Raw genomic sequence first — 20,091 nt, forward strand, 5'->3', positions numbered from 1 at the left:
GGTATGTATTCTATCTATTTTATTACCCAAGTATATGATATTTGTATGCTAGTATAGGGTAATATCTTGGAAACTTCATATTTGCATGTATAATAGAGAAAACATAGATCCAAGGTATTTAGGGTTGTATGTGCACCATAAGATGTTGTAGTATACTAAAACCCAACAATTATCACAAAGACAATCATCTCTACTATAAACAACTACTAATGGGCCGGCATTGGTGCCTTCGACTCACTCATACCGGGAAGGTAACTCACCTTGAATATTGGAAAGCAGCTGAATAGTCTGCGGCTTTGAATATCAATCCAACTCAATCCCCTAAACATAAAAGATTTCCTTAAGTACCCTTTCATACTCATAACCCCTTTAGGGTCAACTTTGGTCAAAGTCAACGTCAAAGTCAACGCTCCAAGTTGACTTAACTCGTCGATTTGCGCTTCAACTCGCCGAGTTTCCATGAATCGCAGAATCATGATATTGCGATCCAACTCGTCGAGTTTCCCTCCAACTCGCCGAGTTCTTCCTTTTTAACAGAATCGGGACATTTCAAATCAACTCGTTAAGTTCCTCCATGAACTCATCGAGTTCCTTAGTCTGTTAACCCCTTCTTAACTCATTAAGCCATTGTTCTTCAGATCTAAACCCTATATTTCAAATCTAGACTGGAAATGCCTCTAGAAGGGTAAATTTTCCAACTTTACCCACTAATATCCTTCCTAAAGAGATTAAGCTCAAACCCTAACCCCAAAAGGCCAAAGTCTTAATCCAAAAGCCACCAAAACTACAAGATAGACCATGTGGTCATAGATCTGTACTCTAGGGACTAAAAGATCACGCAAAGTCCTAACTTTTTCTACATGCATGGCCCTTAGAAGCTCCAAAAGGCCAAAATGATGGTCTAAAGGTTTCATGGGACTTCCATGGAAATAAAGTTGACACCTTTATGCCATGAAAACCCCTAAAGACCCTAGATCTGAAGTATTCTCCAGTTGGGATGTCCAAATTCCAAGAATCATATCATTTGGACCAAAAGCAAGTAAAGAAATCTAAAATGGAGATCTAAATGACCACAAGACAAGGTTTAAGCTTTATACCATCAAAATTTCGTGGATGAGGTAAGGATGCTGGATCTAGTAGCTCCTCCTTGTGTCTCTAAGCTTCTCCTTCTTCCAATGGCTTCAAGTACACACCAAAAAGACTCAAAAATGGCTCACGACACTCAAATGGATTTAGGGTTTTCGAGGATAGGGTTTAGGGACTTGGAGGCTGGAAATGAGGCTAAACCCTAGGACTTAAGTTGTTTAAATAGGGTGCAAACCCTGGAAATTAGGGTTTCATATCTGCCAGCCAACTCGTCGAGTTGAGGCCTCCCAACTCGTCGAGATGGTTTCTTAAACTCGCGGTCCATATCATCTCTACTCGACGAGTCTGGGGCTTCTAACTCGTCGAGTTGATCTATAAACATCAATAAATTATAACTTTAAATGCATACCAGGAATCAGGCGTTACATGAGGAATCGAGTTTGTAAACCTTTTCTCAATAAATCGGTAATAGTGTTCATTGATGACATCTTGATCTACTCCAAGAACAATCAATATCATAGTAAACATCTCCGTGAAGTGTTAACGTCCTGAAGAAGGAGAAGTTGTATGCGAAGTTCTCCATGTGTGACTTTTAGATTCGGGAGATACAATTCTTGGGTCACGTGGTTAGCCAAAAGGGCATAATGGTCGTCCCAGCAAAGATCAAAGTTATTATGAAATGGGAGACGCCAAAGAGTCCTACTGAAGTTTGTAGCTTTATTAGATTGGCGGGGTACTATTGAATATTCATCCAACACTTCTCTTTTATTGCGGCTCCAATGACATCCCTGAACAAAAATGGAGTTTCCTATACTTGGAGTAAGAAGAGAGAAATGGATTTTGGTGAATTGAAGAAGCGATTATGTGAAACACCAATCCTCATTTTACTGGAAGGAACCGATTACTTTTCAGTATTCGGTGACGCTTATGGAGTTGGATTGGGATGTGTCCGCACCCAGAGAGACAAAGTAGTAGCTTATACTTCGATACAATTGAAGACCCGTGAGCAAAACTATCCAACACATGATCTAGAGCTTGCAGCAGTGGTTTCTGCCCTAAAGATTTGGAGGCATTACCTTTATGAAACCAAATGCAAACTATTTACAGATCATAAAATCCTTCAATATCTCTTTACGTAGAAGGAATTAAACATGAAGCAAAGAGGATGGTTGGAGTTACTCAAGAACTACGATTGTGAAATACTTTATCACCCTGGTAAAACAAACATTGTAGCAGATGCCTTGAGTAGGAAGGTAAATCTAGAACGGAAAAGTGTGAGATTGTTGGAGATTGAATTAATCTCGACGATTATAGAAAATATCAAAGAAGCTCAGACAAGGGCTTTAGTTGAAGATGCGAAGACAGAAGAACGTCTAGGCAAGACGTTAGTGTTCGAAGAAAACGATCAAGGGTTGAAGTTATTCAAAACTCATAATTGGGTGCCAAAGATGGTCAGCATATGAGATCTTCTTGTGGAAGAATCTCATAAAACCATGTATTCTATACACCCAGGTAGCACCACGATGTATTTAGATTTGAAACCCTATTACTGATGGCCGACTATGAAGGTCGATGTGGCAACTTACGTGGATGAATGTGTGACTTGCTCAAGAGTAAAAGCACAACATCAAAATTCGTATGGGGAATTGGAACCTTTACCGGCACCCATGGGTAAGTGAGATGACATTACCATGGACTTCATAACCAAGTTGCCAAGGAAGAAAAAGGGCAACGACATGATTTGGGTAATAGTAGACCAATTGACAAATAGTGCACATTTCCTAGCCGCACTATAAACCAGTCCATCTAAAAATTAACAGAAACCTATGTAAAGGAGGATGTCAAAATTCATGGTATAACCTTATCGTTCGTGTAAGACAAAGATAGTCGATTCACTTCTAGATTTTGGAAGAGTATGCATAAAGATATGGGTATGAAATTGTGTTTAAGTACTGCCTATCATCCAAAAACGGACGAACATAGTGAGAGAACTATCCAAACATTAGAGGATATGTTGCGGGCATGTGCTTTAGAGTTCATTGGTAGCTAGGATGATCACCTACCATTAGCATAATTCACCTACAACAATAGTTATCACTCAAGCATCAATATGCCTCCTTATGAAGCATTGTACAGAAGGGAATGTCGTACACCATCTTGTTGGTTAGAAGAAAGAAAGAAACACTTTGTGGGTCCTGAGATAGTTTAACATATCACTGATAAAGTGAAAATCATCCGAGAAAGAATGCTAGTTGCTCAAAGTCGTCAAAAGAGCTATACCGATACAAAGCGACGACCTGTGACGTTTGAGGTCGGTGATCAAGTGTTACGTAAAGTCTCTCTATGGAAGGGACTTATCAAATTCAGAAAACCTAGGAAGTTAAGTCCTTTTTTTATTGGTCCATTCAAAATACTTCAGAAGATAGGGAAGCAGGCTTACAAGCTTGAATTGCCACCTGAACTGGAAGGTATCCATAACACCTTCCGTGTTTGTTATTTGGGAAGTGCTTGGGAGAGGAACCTGATATGATTCTACTTTCGGAATTAAGAATTGATGAAGATAAAAGGCTAGTAGAAGAGCTTGAAGGAATCGTTGACCGCAAAAGGAATAAATTACGACATAATATGACTAGCTTAGTGTTGGTGTGATGGTAACATTCGGTTGGGCCAAACCTCACATGGGTACAAAAAGCAACATGAAAATTCATTATCCACATCTGTTTGTCGATGCATGATTCTGGGACGGAATCATCATAAATGGGAGATAATTGTAACGTCCGTGTTTATCGCTAGGCATAGTTATGAATATGTACTCATGTTGTTCATCAATTTAAATCTTCTATGAATAAATGAAAGTGAATTATTCAAATAAATATGTGCTTATGCGGATTTAATAGATCTTAGGTATATATAATATTTGTGTAAAAACATATATCGAAACTTAATAATTAAGTCTAAAATAAAATTTAAAAATAAAATATTATTTAGGATAAATAATCTATTAAAAATTCGTAGTAATCGAAAAAGAAAACTCGTGCATATAAAGAATGCATAAATCTAACTTCGTGATAGGAAGTAATGATTTTTCGAAGTTTCAGCGCAGCAGTGTGCGTCACAGACACCGAATTTAAAATCGGTCGATTGTTAGAAAAAAAAATCTAAACGAGAGTTGACGATCTCGTCGATATAAAGATAGTTGAGAACGGAAGTCTTATGAGAAATTTATGATTTTTATACGAACTTTAACGGTCTAAGCCTGTTAAAAATATAACTTTAAAAATAAAATGAGAATTAGCCAACGTAGTCTAAACGAAAGTTGTAGATCTCGTCGATAGTTATGTGTGGATATAAAAACGTCAAAAATGGAGCTCATATGAAGACGTTATAAATTTTTGAAAATTGATAAATTCGCACGCGCATGGGCGTGCATAGACAAGGCGCGCGACGCACATCGACAACTCACCAGAATCTGCCATGTTTCGACATCTGATAGGAATCACACCAACAGCCGCAACAAGAGCCGCATGGCGCATATGAAGATTGTGAGACACGGCCTCTTACAACTCCTATAAGTAGCTGAGTTTTTCAGCCATATCCTTCACCCCTTCATCTCAGAATCCTCTGAAATCTCTTCCACCCCCTTAGTCCCTTTATTCCCTAGTTCCCGACCACTTTAGCGAGGCCCTACGGCACTAGAGATCCGGAGAAATAGAAGTTCCCAGGTCGAAGTTTTACCCACATAATTACCGATTCTCGCTAGAAAACTTTGTAAGTTAAGCTGCAGTTATTATGCTTTAAGTGTAACTTGTATTTATAGTCATGGTCGTTATTATAAACCTATAAATAAGATTTATCAGTGATTCTAAGTCATTATATTGATTAATCTACTTACAGGATTGATGTCTATAATGGATTTAGTGAGGTGTTTAAAGTGGGATTTCCAAATAGTATACTTTGTATACCAAACAGACCCTGCCTCTGATATGATCCTACCTGGTTATTCCTTATTTGATAGATCTTGATGTAGACATTGGGATTATTGAGGAATCTAGAATGTCATTACTATAGTCACCAGGATTATGAAACTAGAATAAGACTTAATGCTATATACATCTAGGTCTTTTGGAAGGATAAAGGGTTAAGGCGAAGCGCTGCCTTAACCTTAAATCACCCACTTTTTTCAGGTGAGTGTGTAGTTACTTTCAAGAGCATAATTTATTAAAAGTAATTATTATCTGGAACAATTATTAAATGTTAATTATATTAGCTATATTTTGTGTTATTTGTGTAAACTAAGATAACACTACTTGACTAGGAACTATGTTAGAACTCGATAACCTTTAGTCTTGATTAGTTACAATAATATGGCTTTTAAGGGATGCTTAATTCAAAATTAAACTAAATATCAAATAAGATCTCATACTAGGGTAGAGTGTGACATCAATGCGGAGTGTAGTAACCCTCCTCTTTCTTGGATGACGAGTAATGGTGGGTCCAGATCAGACAACCGACAAGTATGTCTGAGTCATCGACCAGAGTAGATGACAACACTTGGCTCTTCCTGTTTTAAAGTTAATCTTTTCCATATCGATAATTTTGGAAATCACTTTTCGAGCTCCGTCTGACTGTACACTTCGCATCCTCATCTTCCTGTTTTAAAGTTATCTTTTCCGTAAAGTTTTTATGAAATTTCTCAGATCCTTAGTTTGATTTTGGAATCACATGAGCGTTCATCCAAATCCCTCAAACCAAGGCTCTGATACCAACTTGTAACGTCCCAAAAATGACAACTAAAATTTTCATTTTTAAGTTATGTAAAAATATTGTTTCTAGGGAAAACCAAGCCAAGAAAAACACAAGTATCAAAATACAGTCATCCCAAAATCAGAGTATCACAAAAATGTGGAATCATGAAAGCTCCCGAGGAGAGTGTACAGTCAAACCTTCGCCTTTCCATGATTATATGAAGTACCTGAAACACATTTAAATCCATAATTATAAGCACGGAGCTTAATAAGTTCCCCCAAAATATCACATACAACACAACATAAATAACAACTATAGGTTATCAGCAACCATGGGGACTATCAGTAGTCCCAATGGACTAACAGCACACCCTGTTGGCTAACCGCATGTCCTGGGGGTTATCAGCAACCCCGGAGACTATTGGCAGTCCTAATGGGCTAACAGCACATCGTGGAGCTATCAACAGTTCAGTAACACATAACATCAATCAACAAACGAAACCCAGCTGGTCAGCATGCACACACTATGGCATAAGTAATACAGTGAGAAGACTCACCTCGTAGATAGAAACTAAACACAACAACTCTCATATAATGAAGACCGGTACAACGAGACACCTAACATCAATAGAGAAGTACCCTCTCAGCATACACCCTTAAATTAACCAAAAGTCAATTATGTTCAAAATCAACGATCAAAGTCAACCTCAACAGGTCTCCACGTCGTAGCCGCTCATAGGCCACATCGTGGCAGCTTCTTGAAAAAACAATCGGGCAACCCCCAGTCTGCACATCGTGGCGAGCAGACTGTCATGTCGTAGAACTAGGCTTTCACAGCCTAACAGATTAATCTCTCAATCCATTAAGCCATCCTTTCAAAACTTCCATAAAGCTTCCTAAGGATTAGCATAACACAAAATCAATGCTTTCCAGTCATGCATGTCCAGTGCAAGACTATCACTCAAACTAGGTCAAAATGGAGAAATAACACTAAGATCTCATGCATGGAACTCATTACACCAACAAACTTCATATCTAGAACCTATGTCTACAAAGGGACCTCAATAATCCATAAAATTGCTACCTTTATGGAATCCCTGCACTCAACTCAACACAAACATGGAGAAAAGTGGGTAGAAACCTAGATCTAGCATGATATAATGAGAAACGTAAGATCTTGAGGACTTACAAGAGTCTAGAAATAACACAAGGTGATGAGTGGGGATGCTTGTTTGCAAGAACAAATCACCAAGGACACCTTCTTCTTCTTCTAAGCACCAAAACACTACCAAAAGCTTCACAAATCAATAATGGAGGCTAGGGTTTCCTTGAAGGTGAAAGTGAGGTGATGGAGGCTAAGGGTGTGCAAACCCTAGCCATCACATCCCTTAAACAAAGCCCAAAAACCCGAAAAATTAGGGTTTAGACCCTGGCGGTCCTCACGTCGTGGTCAAGCCTCCGCCACGTCGTGGTGCATAAAAAACTGATGCACGATACTCCGGCCATGACCACGTCGTAGGGCATCCTTCTCCACGTCGTGGCCTACATAAAAGTACAATTTTATCATTTTTAATTGCTATAAGCATAAGAGAAAGTCTACTTGGAACCGGATGTTACAATAATTTTGTTTCTTTTACATAATTAATATTTTACAAAATTATATTTTGTAAAAATGTCTTTCTTACAACTTTTTTATATTTGTTTTTATGCATGTTTTAAGATTTTTTTCATTTATACAAATTTGTTTACTAATTTCTTTTTATATATTTGTTTTAATGTGTAGGGTTATAAAAACACTTAAGAATCCATTTTTTTCTACATATTAAAAAAGAAACATTGCAGTGTTACCTTTTAAAATTGCCTAAAAGTTTGTCTCGCAAAACCATATCCATGTCAAAAAGTCTTTTTCAAACGAATATAGGGTCCTCAATGCGTCGTGCTGGGTATTACACATATCCCATAGCATTAGGAAGTATCTACTACCAACTTTTGACGTGAAGTTACCATATTTGATTATCAATGCAAACTGCAAAGTCAATATTATTAATCGATCTTAATATTATGAGGCCCTATTTAACAAAAACTAGTTACTTATTTAATTAACTAGATTCTAATTCATATCATTAATTTTATTTTATTTGCCAAAAAAGTTTACTATTACTAAATGACCAAATTCTTTAGGCCCAAAATTAAGATATTACATCATTTCTTTACCAAGATACAACAGTGATAATTGGTCCTAAATATCACCAAATTCAACGAGGTCTGAATACGTTACTTTGTTAATACATAAATAGCATGCCTAAATACAACATATAAACATCAAAATACAAAATATGTCTTCTTTCCTTCCTTTATTGATGTGTACCTTTTTACCATATTATCAAGGTACACTACAAGGAAAAAGAAAATTAGTGGCGACAAAAACCCAAATACACAAACGACCAAAAACATTGAAAATGAAAAATAATTTGCAATTAATCATCAAATGGAGCTAGAAATCGACGTTAAAAGAGAAATACAAAGAGATACAAGAACTTGAAGTTACCTTTTTACCCGAGATGGAGCAAGTAATTTATTGTTTTCGTGAATTAAACCCGTTTAATTGAAGCCCTAAACACCTTTGACCCCTAATCTCACAATGTTAGGAGATTTCTTGTTGGAATCGACGGTAAGTCGCAGAAAATGGGGCAAGAACGAACCACAGAATGAGTTTTGATCGAACACAGGAAGTAAAACTGATGAAATGCGTCGTTTTTTTTTCTTTTTATTTGCGCACGCTTTTAGCGGCGACAATAGAGGCTTTACCGGCAACAAATGTTAACAGCGGCGACTATCTGGAGGGAAAAGGGTACCGCGTATATTTTTATACCACTATTAGCGGTGATTTTTTCGACCTTTAGCGGCGGCAAAATGTCGCCGGTATTGGTTTTGTATGGATAAGAGGCCCCAACTGTTGGATTAGATACTCGATAGAACGGCTGAGGTCTATCAGAAGAGGATAACGAGGATTCGGGTGAAAAGCCTTTAGCAGCGACACGATTACCAGCGACACAAGCTTTTAGCGGCGACTTAACCATTTGTCGCCGCTAAAAGCTTGTGTCGCCGCTAAAGCCATGATTTCTTGTAGTGCATCACTACGAGGAAAAAGATAATTGGCGGCGACAAAAGTCGCCGCTAAAAGGTCAAGTTGTCGCCGGTAATAATAATAGCGGCGACGCGTAGCCGATAAAAGGTCGCCGCTACTGCTTCGTTGCTATTAATTAACTTGTCGCCGCTAATGAGAATTGTTGCCGCTAATGAGTTTGTCGCCGCTAAAGAGTGACGCCGCCGCTAATGATGATGTCGCCGGTACTGATGATGTCGTCGGTAATGGTGTCTCTAGTAATAACAATTTTCATTTTTTAATTTTTTTTAATCAACGATTTTGGTTGCGGTAATAATGTCGTCGGTAATTACATAACAACATTCGATTAAATATCAAAACAAACATCCGATTAAATATCAAAAGTCATAACATCCGATTAAATATCAAAAGTAATAATGTCGCCGGTAATAGTGTCGCCCGATAATTACATAACATCCGATTAAATATAAAAAGTAATGTCACCGGTAATAGTGTCACCGGTAATTATAGAAAAAACAACCAAAAATTTTACAATCTACCAAGTAGCAAAGCGTGATAACAAGTGTAATATGCAAATAAAACTCATCCCTACATACCATCATCTTCGTTCCCATCGTTTCCTCGATTATTTTGGGATTGAAAAAACGAATAAAGCTCATCTATACATGCCGGGTCGTTGAGCATTGCACGAAGATTTTCCAACTACATAATTAATAACAACATATATAAACTTATAAGTTAAATTATCAAACATAAACAAAAACTATCAAAGTACATTGCTATTTTTAAATTAAGACAAAAGGCCAAAGTACATTGCTATTTTCTTGCACGTGGGACAAAAACCCAATTACCAATGCTTTTAGCAAATAATCACCACAAAACCAAAATTACCAAATCAACATGCATTTTATGATGCTAAAGTAGATTGTTATTTTTAAACTAAGACAAAAAACCAAAGTACGTTGTTATTTTTTACACTTGGAACAAAAACCTAATTACCAAAGTTGCCTTTGGGAAATGCTAATTGCAACAACACAAAGGAGTTGATCAAATGAACTATCAGTCCATTTGTTATTCACCTTGATATGCATTAACTTTGCTAGAAACTCAAGGGAAGAAAAGATGCAACCAGGATACAATTTAGTTTCCACTTCTTCCAACAACTGTGCAAAATCATTATCCACACCGCTACCCCTTGTATTCGAGGTTCCTTCATCAGGGTTGGTATCATTTTCTCTCGACTCCCACATCACATCGTCGATTAAATCGGCCATTTCGTTACTTGGCAAGACGACCGGAGGAATAAAAGATTCACCATGATAGATCCAAATTTTGTACGACTTACTGAAACCATTTATAAATATATGACGTTCCACTGCAGTCGGGTACTTGAAGTAACGGTTATCACATTTTCACACGCAGTGGCGGAGGTTATATAGGGCCAGGGGGGCTGTGGCCCCCCCTATTTTTTTTTTTATAATTAGTCCTTATACATTAAAAAAAGTTACATATTATGTCTAAAACTATAAAATTTGACTTTGCCCCCCCCCCCCCTGTTCTTCAATTTTTATACATATTCTATTTTCGGCCCCCCCAAATAAAAAGTTCAAGCTCCGCCACTGTTCACACGCACATCTGGTTTTACCATTACTATCAATGTGTGATTTGGACTTCTCGATAAAAGCTTTGAGTCCTACTTGGAACTCAGGATGGTTTCGATATGGATTAGTAGTCCAACTTTTATCAATAGAAATGATGTTGTTGAAACATAATTTTGGGTTTAGAGTTTAGTATACAAAATTAGCATTGTTTTTTTTACAATCCACATTTTTTTTACAATTAAAAAAATAAAAAAGATTAAAAATTAAAAAATTAAAATTAAAATTTTTTTATTTATGCATTTTTTTAATTAATTTTAATTACAATTACTTGTAATTTATATAGGCAAAATTTGTAAGTATTAAATAAAATGGTCAGAGATCCAACGAATCAATTTTTTCCACACGTTTGTTTTATTTATAGTAGATGTACAAATATATCCATGATTATTGAAAAAAAAATTGTTTGTTTCTTTTAATATGTTTAGCAATTAGTTTTTAATGAATAAAATATTAAATAAAGAAAAATTAATAATTTGGTATATCCATAAAAAACATTTCTTACTATTGTACATTTTTATATTTTTTTTATTTATAACATTTTTTATTTTTTTTTCAATTATAGCATTGTACTTTAAACAATTATATTATGTTGTTGTATTGTTCTTTTTTACCGTCAAGATTAAAAAATATATATATATTTTTTATTTATAACATTGTATAAATATGTTGCAAATAAAAAATTTAAAAACTAAAAAAGACATGAAAATATAAATATGAAACTATAGAAATATAAAATTATAAGTTAATTTGAAGATTATAAGTTAACTATAGAACTTATTGGTTAATTTGGGGTTAGCTTGGGAACAAACTAGAAATTTTCTACTATGCGTATATAAGTTTTTAAACAATTTTATAACATTTTTTTGTGTTTTTTTTTCCAATTATAACAATAATTTATTTTTAATTTTTTTCAATTATAGCATCCTACTTATACCAAAATCACATACTTTCACATAATACATAAGAGCATGAAATTCACATATTTTCACATACATATACCACATATACACCAAATACAAATACATTCACATACACACATAATAACATCCTACTTAAACCAAATACACATACTTTCACATATATAGATAATAACATCATATTTATACCAAATACACAAATTTCACATTCATATACCACATTTACAACAAACATACATACATTCACATACACACACAATAACATTCGACTTATAACAAACACATATAATTTCACATATATAGATAATAACATCATATATACTTCTACCAAATACTCATATACCACATATATATCAAACACACATACATTGGCATATATACACCAAATTCACAATTTCACATAGATTCATACAAATATCAAATATACATACATATGACAATTTTCACATAATTGATACAACTACATATAGCTTGCAATTAAACTCAAATTTCACAATAAATTGAAATAATAGAACCTGTAGTGGCGGAAATCAACGAATATGTCGCCGGAAAAATTGGTCTTCACCCGAAAATACCCTCACCCGTAAACCCAAAGACAACACTACCAAAAACACTGAAATTGAAAAATAATTTGCAATTAATCATCAAATACAGCTAGAGATCGAAGTTAACATACAAAGACAAAGAGATATAAGAACTTCAACTTACCTTTCTTCCCGAGATGGAGCTAGAAATCGCGTCACAGGAAGCCCTAACCACCCTTGATCCCTAATCTCACACAATGTGGGGAAATATCTTGTTGGAATCAAGGAATCGATAGCAAAATGGGGGCCGATTGGAAGAGCAGCAGCGTAGCAGCGTAAACTGATGGAAAAATGGAAGCAAAAGAGCAAATTGTGTGGGTTTTTTTTTATCTGTGATAGCCTTTAGCGGCGACGCTTTTAGCGGCGACAATTTGGGCTTTACCGGCGACACGAATCAACAGCGGCGACAATCTGGAAGGAAGGGTACCGCGTCATTTTTAGACCACTATTGGCGGCGACTTTTTAGACTTTTAGCGGCGACACAAATGTCGCCGGTATTAGGTTGGTGCGGATAAGAGGCCCCAACCGTTGGATTAGATAATCGATCGAATGGTTGAGATCTATCAAAGGGGGGAAACGCGGATTCGAGTGAGAAGTCTTTAACGGCGACACAATTACCGGCGACGAAGACTTTTAGCGGCGACAAATGATAAAAGTCGCCGCTAAAGGCATAGTTTCTTGTAGTGAACACTTAGTTAATTTGGTATTAAACACAAATCATAACCAAAAAAATTAAACACAGCATGATAGCCAACATTGTATTTAATTTTGTTCTTAATTACAGACCATAATTGACAATTAAATTCAAAATCGTGACGTTAGGTAAATTAACAATCATTCAACCACACAATTTAGTGACTAACTTATCATTTATGTATTGTCTGTTTTAGACGTTTAATATACATAACTTATTGTATCATGGAAGGTAACGACACATATATACAAGTGAATTTCCATTTCGAGTCTGGATATGAACCGAAATTTTGTTTTCAAAAATAGGCAACCCCTGTTTTTTATATAATAGATAAACCCATTTTTGTAACAATCCCTCACATAAATGAAAATGGATCACTAAATTTACAAGCTAGCAAGATAAGATCTAGGAGTTAAATCTTGCATAATTTAGGTATTTACGTAGGTGTTACTTTTGAACATTCCCTAAAGAAGTATACTTATTTTTCTGGTGTCTTTCAACGGTTATATCATTTGTATAAACAATCAATAAACTTCTCACATATTCTACTTTACCTAGTTCAATTCATATTCATAGTTATGTTTGTTTTGGACATGAACATTATTAAGGTTTTGCAAGACCTCTTGAAGGGATTTATTTCTCACATAGCTAGGTGATTCATCTTGAATCATTAAAAGTGAAGTTTGATGAGTTGTACATAAATTTTAAAGACTATAGCTTAGCACGGTCACTTCTTAGGAATGGATAAAAAGATTATACATGATCTCCACGCTCGGAGGTAAAGGAAAGGATCCATTTAGCATATCAGAATCCCTACTTTATCTTTGTTCACATCATTTATCCTTATCTATGATCCACCTATATCTCTTAATTTCTTGTGTTAACAAGATTATGATTATGTTTCATGTATTTATACTATTGATTGGTGCTAATTGAAAGACAACTTGAGCCTTTACAAATCAAAATAAAACTCACACCCCGGATGCTAAAAGGTGACTGATTCATGGTAATTCCGTAATCATACCAAACACGGGATTCAAACTTATAGAACACTTTCAATCACAAGAAAATCTCAATTACTTACATGAACTTTCTCTATTTTTTTACAATTTCTTTTATCAAAAGTATCTGAGATGAATTAATGTATAAACTAATAAGAACTATAAATCCAACCCTCTAGCTTCATACCCTTTCATGATTCTAAGTCTTTTGCAAGACGAAACGAACATTTCCCATGGCACATCTCCGACAAGCATCCAGTCTCCATCTTTGTCTTCATAAGTTGCTGCATGTTTTGATCCATCGTACCTTTCGTTCTCACTGTACAACCCTATTGTGCACAAAAACATCTCCTCTAAACCCTTTATCAACTCCCCATAGCTTTTGTATACTTTTAGATCAACTTTTCTCAAATATGGAGCTCCATCCATGCTCACTTTCACATACATCGCGGAGCCCATCTCCGGCAACACTTTCTTCCCTTGTAGTACATTTTTGCGGTAAGATCTCACAGGAGGCCACCCGACTACTTGTTCCCTGAAATCATTGAAACAACTTTACATGAGTTTATGCACTAATTAGGTACGTAAAAAGCATAAGATCTTTGGGTGAATAGCATGATTTATTTTTATGTGACTTACTTTGCCGGAGGGGAGGATCTTGATTCGTCGGTTTTATTTTGACTCATCTCAGACGAACTTCTTTTGGTGCTCTTGGTGAGGGAAGATGTCGTCGTCGTATTAACTTCCGGCAAGTCGTTGGTTCCAGGCAACCCTAATCTTAGCTCGGTTGCTTTGTAATTGAGATCCATATCGAAGTTTAGATGATCGGTTCTTGAAATCTATCTGTATGATGATCTCAGGCAAGATTCTTGATTTTCAGGAGGGTGTGGTTTGTGAGTGGTTTTGGAATTGAAGATGATGTGTTATATATAAGATTGTGGTTGGGATTTGTGCATGAACTCTCTTTGACAGGGAAAGTTTATGTCCACTCGCACATAAATTACACGCGCTCTTTGTTAACTACCTAAGCATTTTCTTTAATATTTTAATAAAAAATTTAGGTTATTAATTAGAAAAGATGAACTGTGCAAGTGAATAGTGCAAAAGTAACATATAAAAATGCAGAAAAGACGAGAAAAGACGAGAAACTTATGAAACTAAACTTTTACCTTTGGATTCTTGTATTGGGTTTGGGTTGTATCTTCTTTCATTCTCCTTTCAAAATTAATGTATTTTTGTACAAACTAATGCATTTTTTGTTCATTTTTAAACAAACGTTTCAAATTTACAAATTAAAACAAAATGGGTAATAGTTCTTTAAAATTTATAACCTTTAAATACATACACAAAGCAGGCCCATATATACGAAATTAACCGCAAAAACAAAAAGCAAAACTGAAAGTTTATTGAACTAATAATAACAAGAAACGTACGGAACCAAATATTTGTATAGTACCAAAAATAGAAGCAATAACATAATTTGTATCATCGTCTTAGCTATAAGAAAATAAGAACCCAAAAGAAAAAACTACAAATCAAATCTTGATATTGTGATTCATATTAATTATAATAAATATTATGATATATCTCTCGAATGTTGTCTGTATGACTGGTCTGTATACGAAAATATGACCACGATAGTATATATAATTATATATATCCTCTTTTCACTTTCATTTAAACTCAATAGTTTCAAAGTTTATAAAGTTAAAAAGAAAAATAAATGTTTTGACTTTTGATGAAAGAAGAGCGAGTGAGGGGACAAACACACCTAAAGATGTTGGTGAGATGAGTGGCAGACTTACATCATCATTTAAAAGTGTGGGGATAAGAGTCACAACACAACAGTTTGGTTATTGGACGCCGTGTGGTCCTTCTCTCTCATCAACGACTGTGATTTGAGCTTAATATTCACACGAAGTCATAGCTGGACCGTCAGATTGCGGTCCTACTGAAAGGGTAAATAGCATGTGACCAGAGGCCAACCTTTTGTCGGGTGAATGAGACAGTACCCATGTGTGGATTATTGATTGGTAGGTCCCGTGAGGGGATTGTGTGTTACGTGCTACACGTCATGTGGGTGTTGGACAATATCTGGCTCGCACGTATTATGTAAGCGTATTTTTAGACGTTTATTCCTGTGTCATATAAATTTAGGTGTTTTTTTTGTTTTATTAAGCAAAAATTCATTGTCTTCGGACTGTATTCGGACTGTACGATGGACCGAAGAAATAAATGAGGAATTTTTAACTGAATCGAATAGAGATTGCCTTGTGAAGCCCTTTTTAGAAATCGAGATCAAGGAAGCTATTTGGTGTTATGGTAATGAGAAAGCATCGGGCCCTGATGTGCTCATCTTTAAATTTTTAAAGCATTATTGGGATTTAATTAAATCATATATTTTCATGTTTGTTAAGGACTTTTGAAAGTTATGGTGTTCTAGCTAATGGGTGCAATTCCTCATTTATTTCTTTACTCCCAAAGATAAAGGACCCTCTCTCTTTGAAAGATTATAGGCCGGTAAATCTTGTGGGTTGTCTATACAAGGTGCTCTCAAAAGTTCTTTCGATCCGTCTAAAAAAGGTGTTGGATAAAATTATTAGCCTCGAACAAACGGCATATATTGAAGGAAGAAGTATTTTAGATGGTCCTCTTTTGCTTAATGAGATTTTTTCGTGGTCAAAAAAGGCAAAGAAAAAGACTTTGATCTTCAAGGTTGATTTTGATAAGGCTTTTGACTTCTTGAGTTGGGAATTCTTAGATTCTGTCATGGATCAAATAGAGTTTGGGTGGAAATGGAGACGTTCGATTAAAGGGTGTCTCTCCTCTAGTAGAACTTCAGTGCTTGTACACGGATCTCCTACTAAAGAATTTGATATCAAAAGGGGTGTTAGGCAAGGGGATCCGCTATCCCCGTTTCTCTTTATTATCGCTATGGAGGGTCTTCATATCTCCATGAAAGAGGCTTGTGATCTTCATTACTTCGGGGCCTTCAGCTTCCCCACAATGGTATTTCATCTTTCATCTTATGTATGTCGATGATGTTACGTTTATAGGCGAATGGTCGGAACTCAATTTTGTGAATCTCAATCGTTTACTTCGTTGTTTCTTTATAGCTTAAGGTTTAAAAGTTAATTTGCATAAAAGTAAAGTGTATGGTGTTGGGGTTAGTAACTTTGAGATTGATAGACTTGTAAGTATTTTAAAATGTGAATTTGCTGCCTTTCCTTTCACATATCTCGGTTTACCGGTTGGTACGAACATGAAGCTTTCAAAAAATTGGACTCCAGTGGTTGAAAAATCTAGAGCCCGTCTTTCTAAATGGAAAGCTAAATCGCTTTCCTTTGGGGGTCGTCTCACACTTGTGAGTTCGGTGCTTAATAGCCTCCCTCTTTATTATTTTTCGTTATTTAGAGCCCCTAAAAAGATTATATCCTTACTTGATAGTATTAGAAGAAGGTTCTTATGGGGAGGTGATGAGGAAAAAAAATAATAAATTAAGTTGTTTGGGATGTATTTATTAAACCAAAGTGCAAGGGTGGGCTTGATATTGGTTGTCTTGACTCCGCTAATCTTGCTCTCCTTGCTAAATGGTGGCGGCGTTTAAAGAATGGGATCAATTCTTTTTGGTTCTCATGTATCAAGTCTATTCAAAACTTAAAGCTTGTGGAAGGAAGACCAATTGCTAAATGTTCCATAAAAGGTGTTTGGTTCATGATCTCTCAAATTGGAGTGGAACTTGAAAAAAAGTATTTCTTTATCAGGTTTATTTAAAAGAGAGGTTGGGATTGGGGACAAAACTTACTTTTGGAAAGACTCTTGGTGTGGGGATATCCCGCTAAAATATATTTGTCATAATATTTATGCTTTGGATGTTAAGAAGGATTGTTTAGTAATGGCAAGGGTGATTAATGGGGTTGTTTCAGGGTCGCGTTGGGCTTGGGATTGGTCGAGACAATTGAGGAGGGGCAGAGAAAGTTTATACTTTTCTGTCTTAACTGACATGCTGAAGAATTTTCAGTTTTGTTATGGCTTTGACAGGTGGAAGTGGATTGGAGATTCGAATGGGGAGTTTTCAGTTAAAGGGATGAGAAACTTAATTGATAGTTCTACCGAGGTCTCGACTTGCAATTTTAAGTGGGTTAAGTGGATTCCTCTTAAGGTTAACTCGTTTGTTTGGCGTCTTTTTTGTAACGCCTGGTTCCTGGTATGTATTTAATTCATAAATTATTCATTTTTGTATAGAAACTCGACGAGTTGGAGGCCCCAAACTCGTCAAGTAGAGATGGATTGGGACACGGGATATGAAGTCTACTCGACGAGTTGAGAAGCCTCAACTCGACGAGTAGGACTGGCAGAATGAAACCCTAATTTTAAGGTTTTTGCACCCTATTTAAACACCTTAACCCCATAAGCTGGCCTCATTTACAGCCTGCATTATCCTAAACCCCAGCCACGAAACCCTAATCCACTTTTGAGAGCTTTGAGCCATTTTCAAGCATTCTTTGTGATTTTGAAGAAGGAGATACTTGAAGAAGGAGCAAGGGCGTGTAGGAGGAGAGTAGATCCAGAAGTTGAGCTTCATAGCCGGTTCATCTGAGGTATAAATCCCCTATTTTGCCTATAGTATGCTTAGATCTAGTTTTAGTTTGTTTTCTTCATGATTTGGTCCAAGTATGTTGGCTTTTGGGATTTGGACGTCCCATGTGGGCAAACCCTTCAGATCTAGGGTCTTTAGGAGACTTCATGGCATAAAGGTGCCAACTTTATGGCCATGGAAGTCCCATGCAACTTGTAGACAACCTTTTTGGTCTTTTGAGCCAAGTAGGCCATGCATGAAAGTAAAGATGGGAACTTTACATGACCATACTATCCCTAGAGTCCATATCTATAACCTCATGGCTTATATCAAAGTTTTAATGGCTTTGGAGTTGGATCTAAGCCATTTTGAGTTAGGGTTAGGGCTCATTTCTTCTAGAATGGGTCTTAATGGGTAAAGTCAGAAACTTTACCCTCTTAGATGTGTATTCGACCCAGATCTAGAATATGGGACTCAGATTCGAAGGAATAATGGCTTAATGCCTTAAGAAGGTTTAACAGAGTGAATAACTCGGCGAGTTCATAGAGGAACTCGACGAGTTGGGTCGAAGTGTCCCGATTCTATAAAAGGAAGAACTCGACGAGTTCAAGGATGGATTCAACGGGTAGATTTGAGAAATCCCGATTTTGTTGATAGGAAGGGACTCGACGAGTTCATGAAAGGGCTCGACGAGTTGGATATCGATTCAGGATTTTGTGATTTATGGAACTTGACGAGTTGAAGGGCCAACTTGGCGAGTTGAGTCAACTCGGAATGTTGACTTTGACTTTGACCAGGGTATTGACTTTGACTTTGACTTTGACTTTGACCAAAGTTGACTCGTAAGGGGTTACGAGTATGAAAGAGTAATTGAGGAAATCCTTGATGTGTAGGGGTCTGAGTTGGGTAATTTCAGAGCCGGGGATTTATCAGCTACTTTACAGCATTCGAAGTGAGTTACCTTCCCAGTAGCAGTGGGTCTAAGGCACCAAGGCCGGCCCACTAGTAGGAGTTTGTTGTTAGATAATTGTCTTTGTGATAGTTGTATGGTATGCCACTATCTGTTACGATTTATGTGTCAGTATGATTTGCTAATATGTGATAGTAGTAGGAGGGTGAGATAGACCCCGTAGTTGGTTGAGATAAACCGGAGGGTAGGTCGGGCACCCCAGATATGCTTGACAGTATGTTTATGATATGATATTATGTGATAGTGGTAGGAGGGTTAAATATACCCCATAACCGGTTGGAATAGACCGGAGGGTAGGGCGGGCACCCCAGATATGCATTGCAGGGTAGGTCGAGCTCAAAGATATGTTGATATGGGTAGGTCGGGCACCCCAGATATGCCTGACAGGGTAGGTCGAACACCTAGATATGCTTAACATGGGTAGGTTAGGCACCCCGGATATGCCTGACAGGGTAGGCCGGGCACCCAGATATGCTTCATAGTATGTGATTATATGGTATGATCGAGGAACTCACTAAGCTTCGTGATTACGGTTTTAAGTTTTGGTTTTAGGTACTTCCTCTTCGAAGGGAAAGGAGCCGGTATGATGGCAGCGCATCACACACGAATTTTCCATACATGAGATCTTTGGGAGATGTACTCTGACATTATTTTCATATGACATGTTTTGAGATATTTGACACATGGGTTTTGAGTATGATATGAGATGACATTATCGATGTTTTCA

The 20,091-nt window shown here is 36.5% G+C and overlaps 2 protein-coding genes across 2 annotated transcripts; one reads left to right on the plus strand and one right to left on the minus strand.

Moving 5' to 3' along the window:
- Nucleotides 1–13,797: 13,797 nt before the first annotated feature.
- LOC145132242 (auxin-induced protein 22D-like) lies at nucleotides 13,798–14,733 on the minus strand. The gene is made up of 2 exons (XM_079066957.1): nucleotides 14,455–14,733; nucleotides 13,798–14,350 (listed from the first exon to the last, which is right to left on the minus strand). The coding sequence occupies exons 1-2, from the start codon at nucleotides 14,622–14,624 to the stop codon at nucleotides 13,975–13,977; spliced, it is 546 nt and encodes a 181-aa protein (XP_078923083.1). The 5' UTR covers nucleotides 14,625–14,733; the 3' UTR covers nucleotides 13,798–13,974.
- Nucleotides 14,734–15,829: 1,096 nt separating this feature from the next.
- On the plus strand, nucleotides 15,830–17,906 carry LOC145130662 (uncharacterized). The gene is made up of 5 exons (XM_079065434.1): nucleotides 15,830–15,927; nucleotides 15,995–16,129; nucleotides 16,233–16,824; nucleotides 17,347–17,579; nucleotides 17,837–17,906. The coding sequence occupies exons 1-5, from the start codon at nucleotides 15,830–15,832 to the stop codon at nucleotides 17,904–17,906; spliced, it is 1,128 nt and encodes a 375-aa protein (XP_078921560.1).
- The last annotated feature ends 2,185 nt before the right edge of the window (nucleotides 17,907–20,091 follow it).

Source organism: Lactuca virosa, chromosome 8 (assembly GCF_052849685.1).
Source record: "Lactuca virosa cultivar CGN04683 chromosome 8, Lactuca_virosa_CGN04683_v6, whole genome shotgun sequence".
Lineage (NCBI taxonomy): Eukaryota > Viridiplantae > Streptophyta > Magnoliopsida > Asterales > Asteraceae > Lactuca > Lactuca virosa.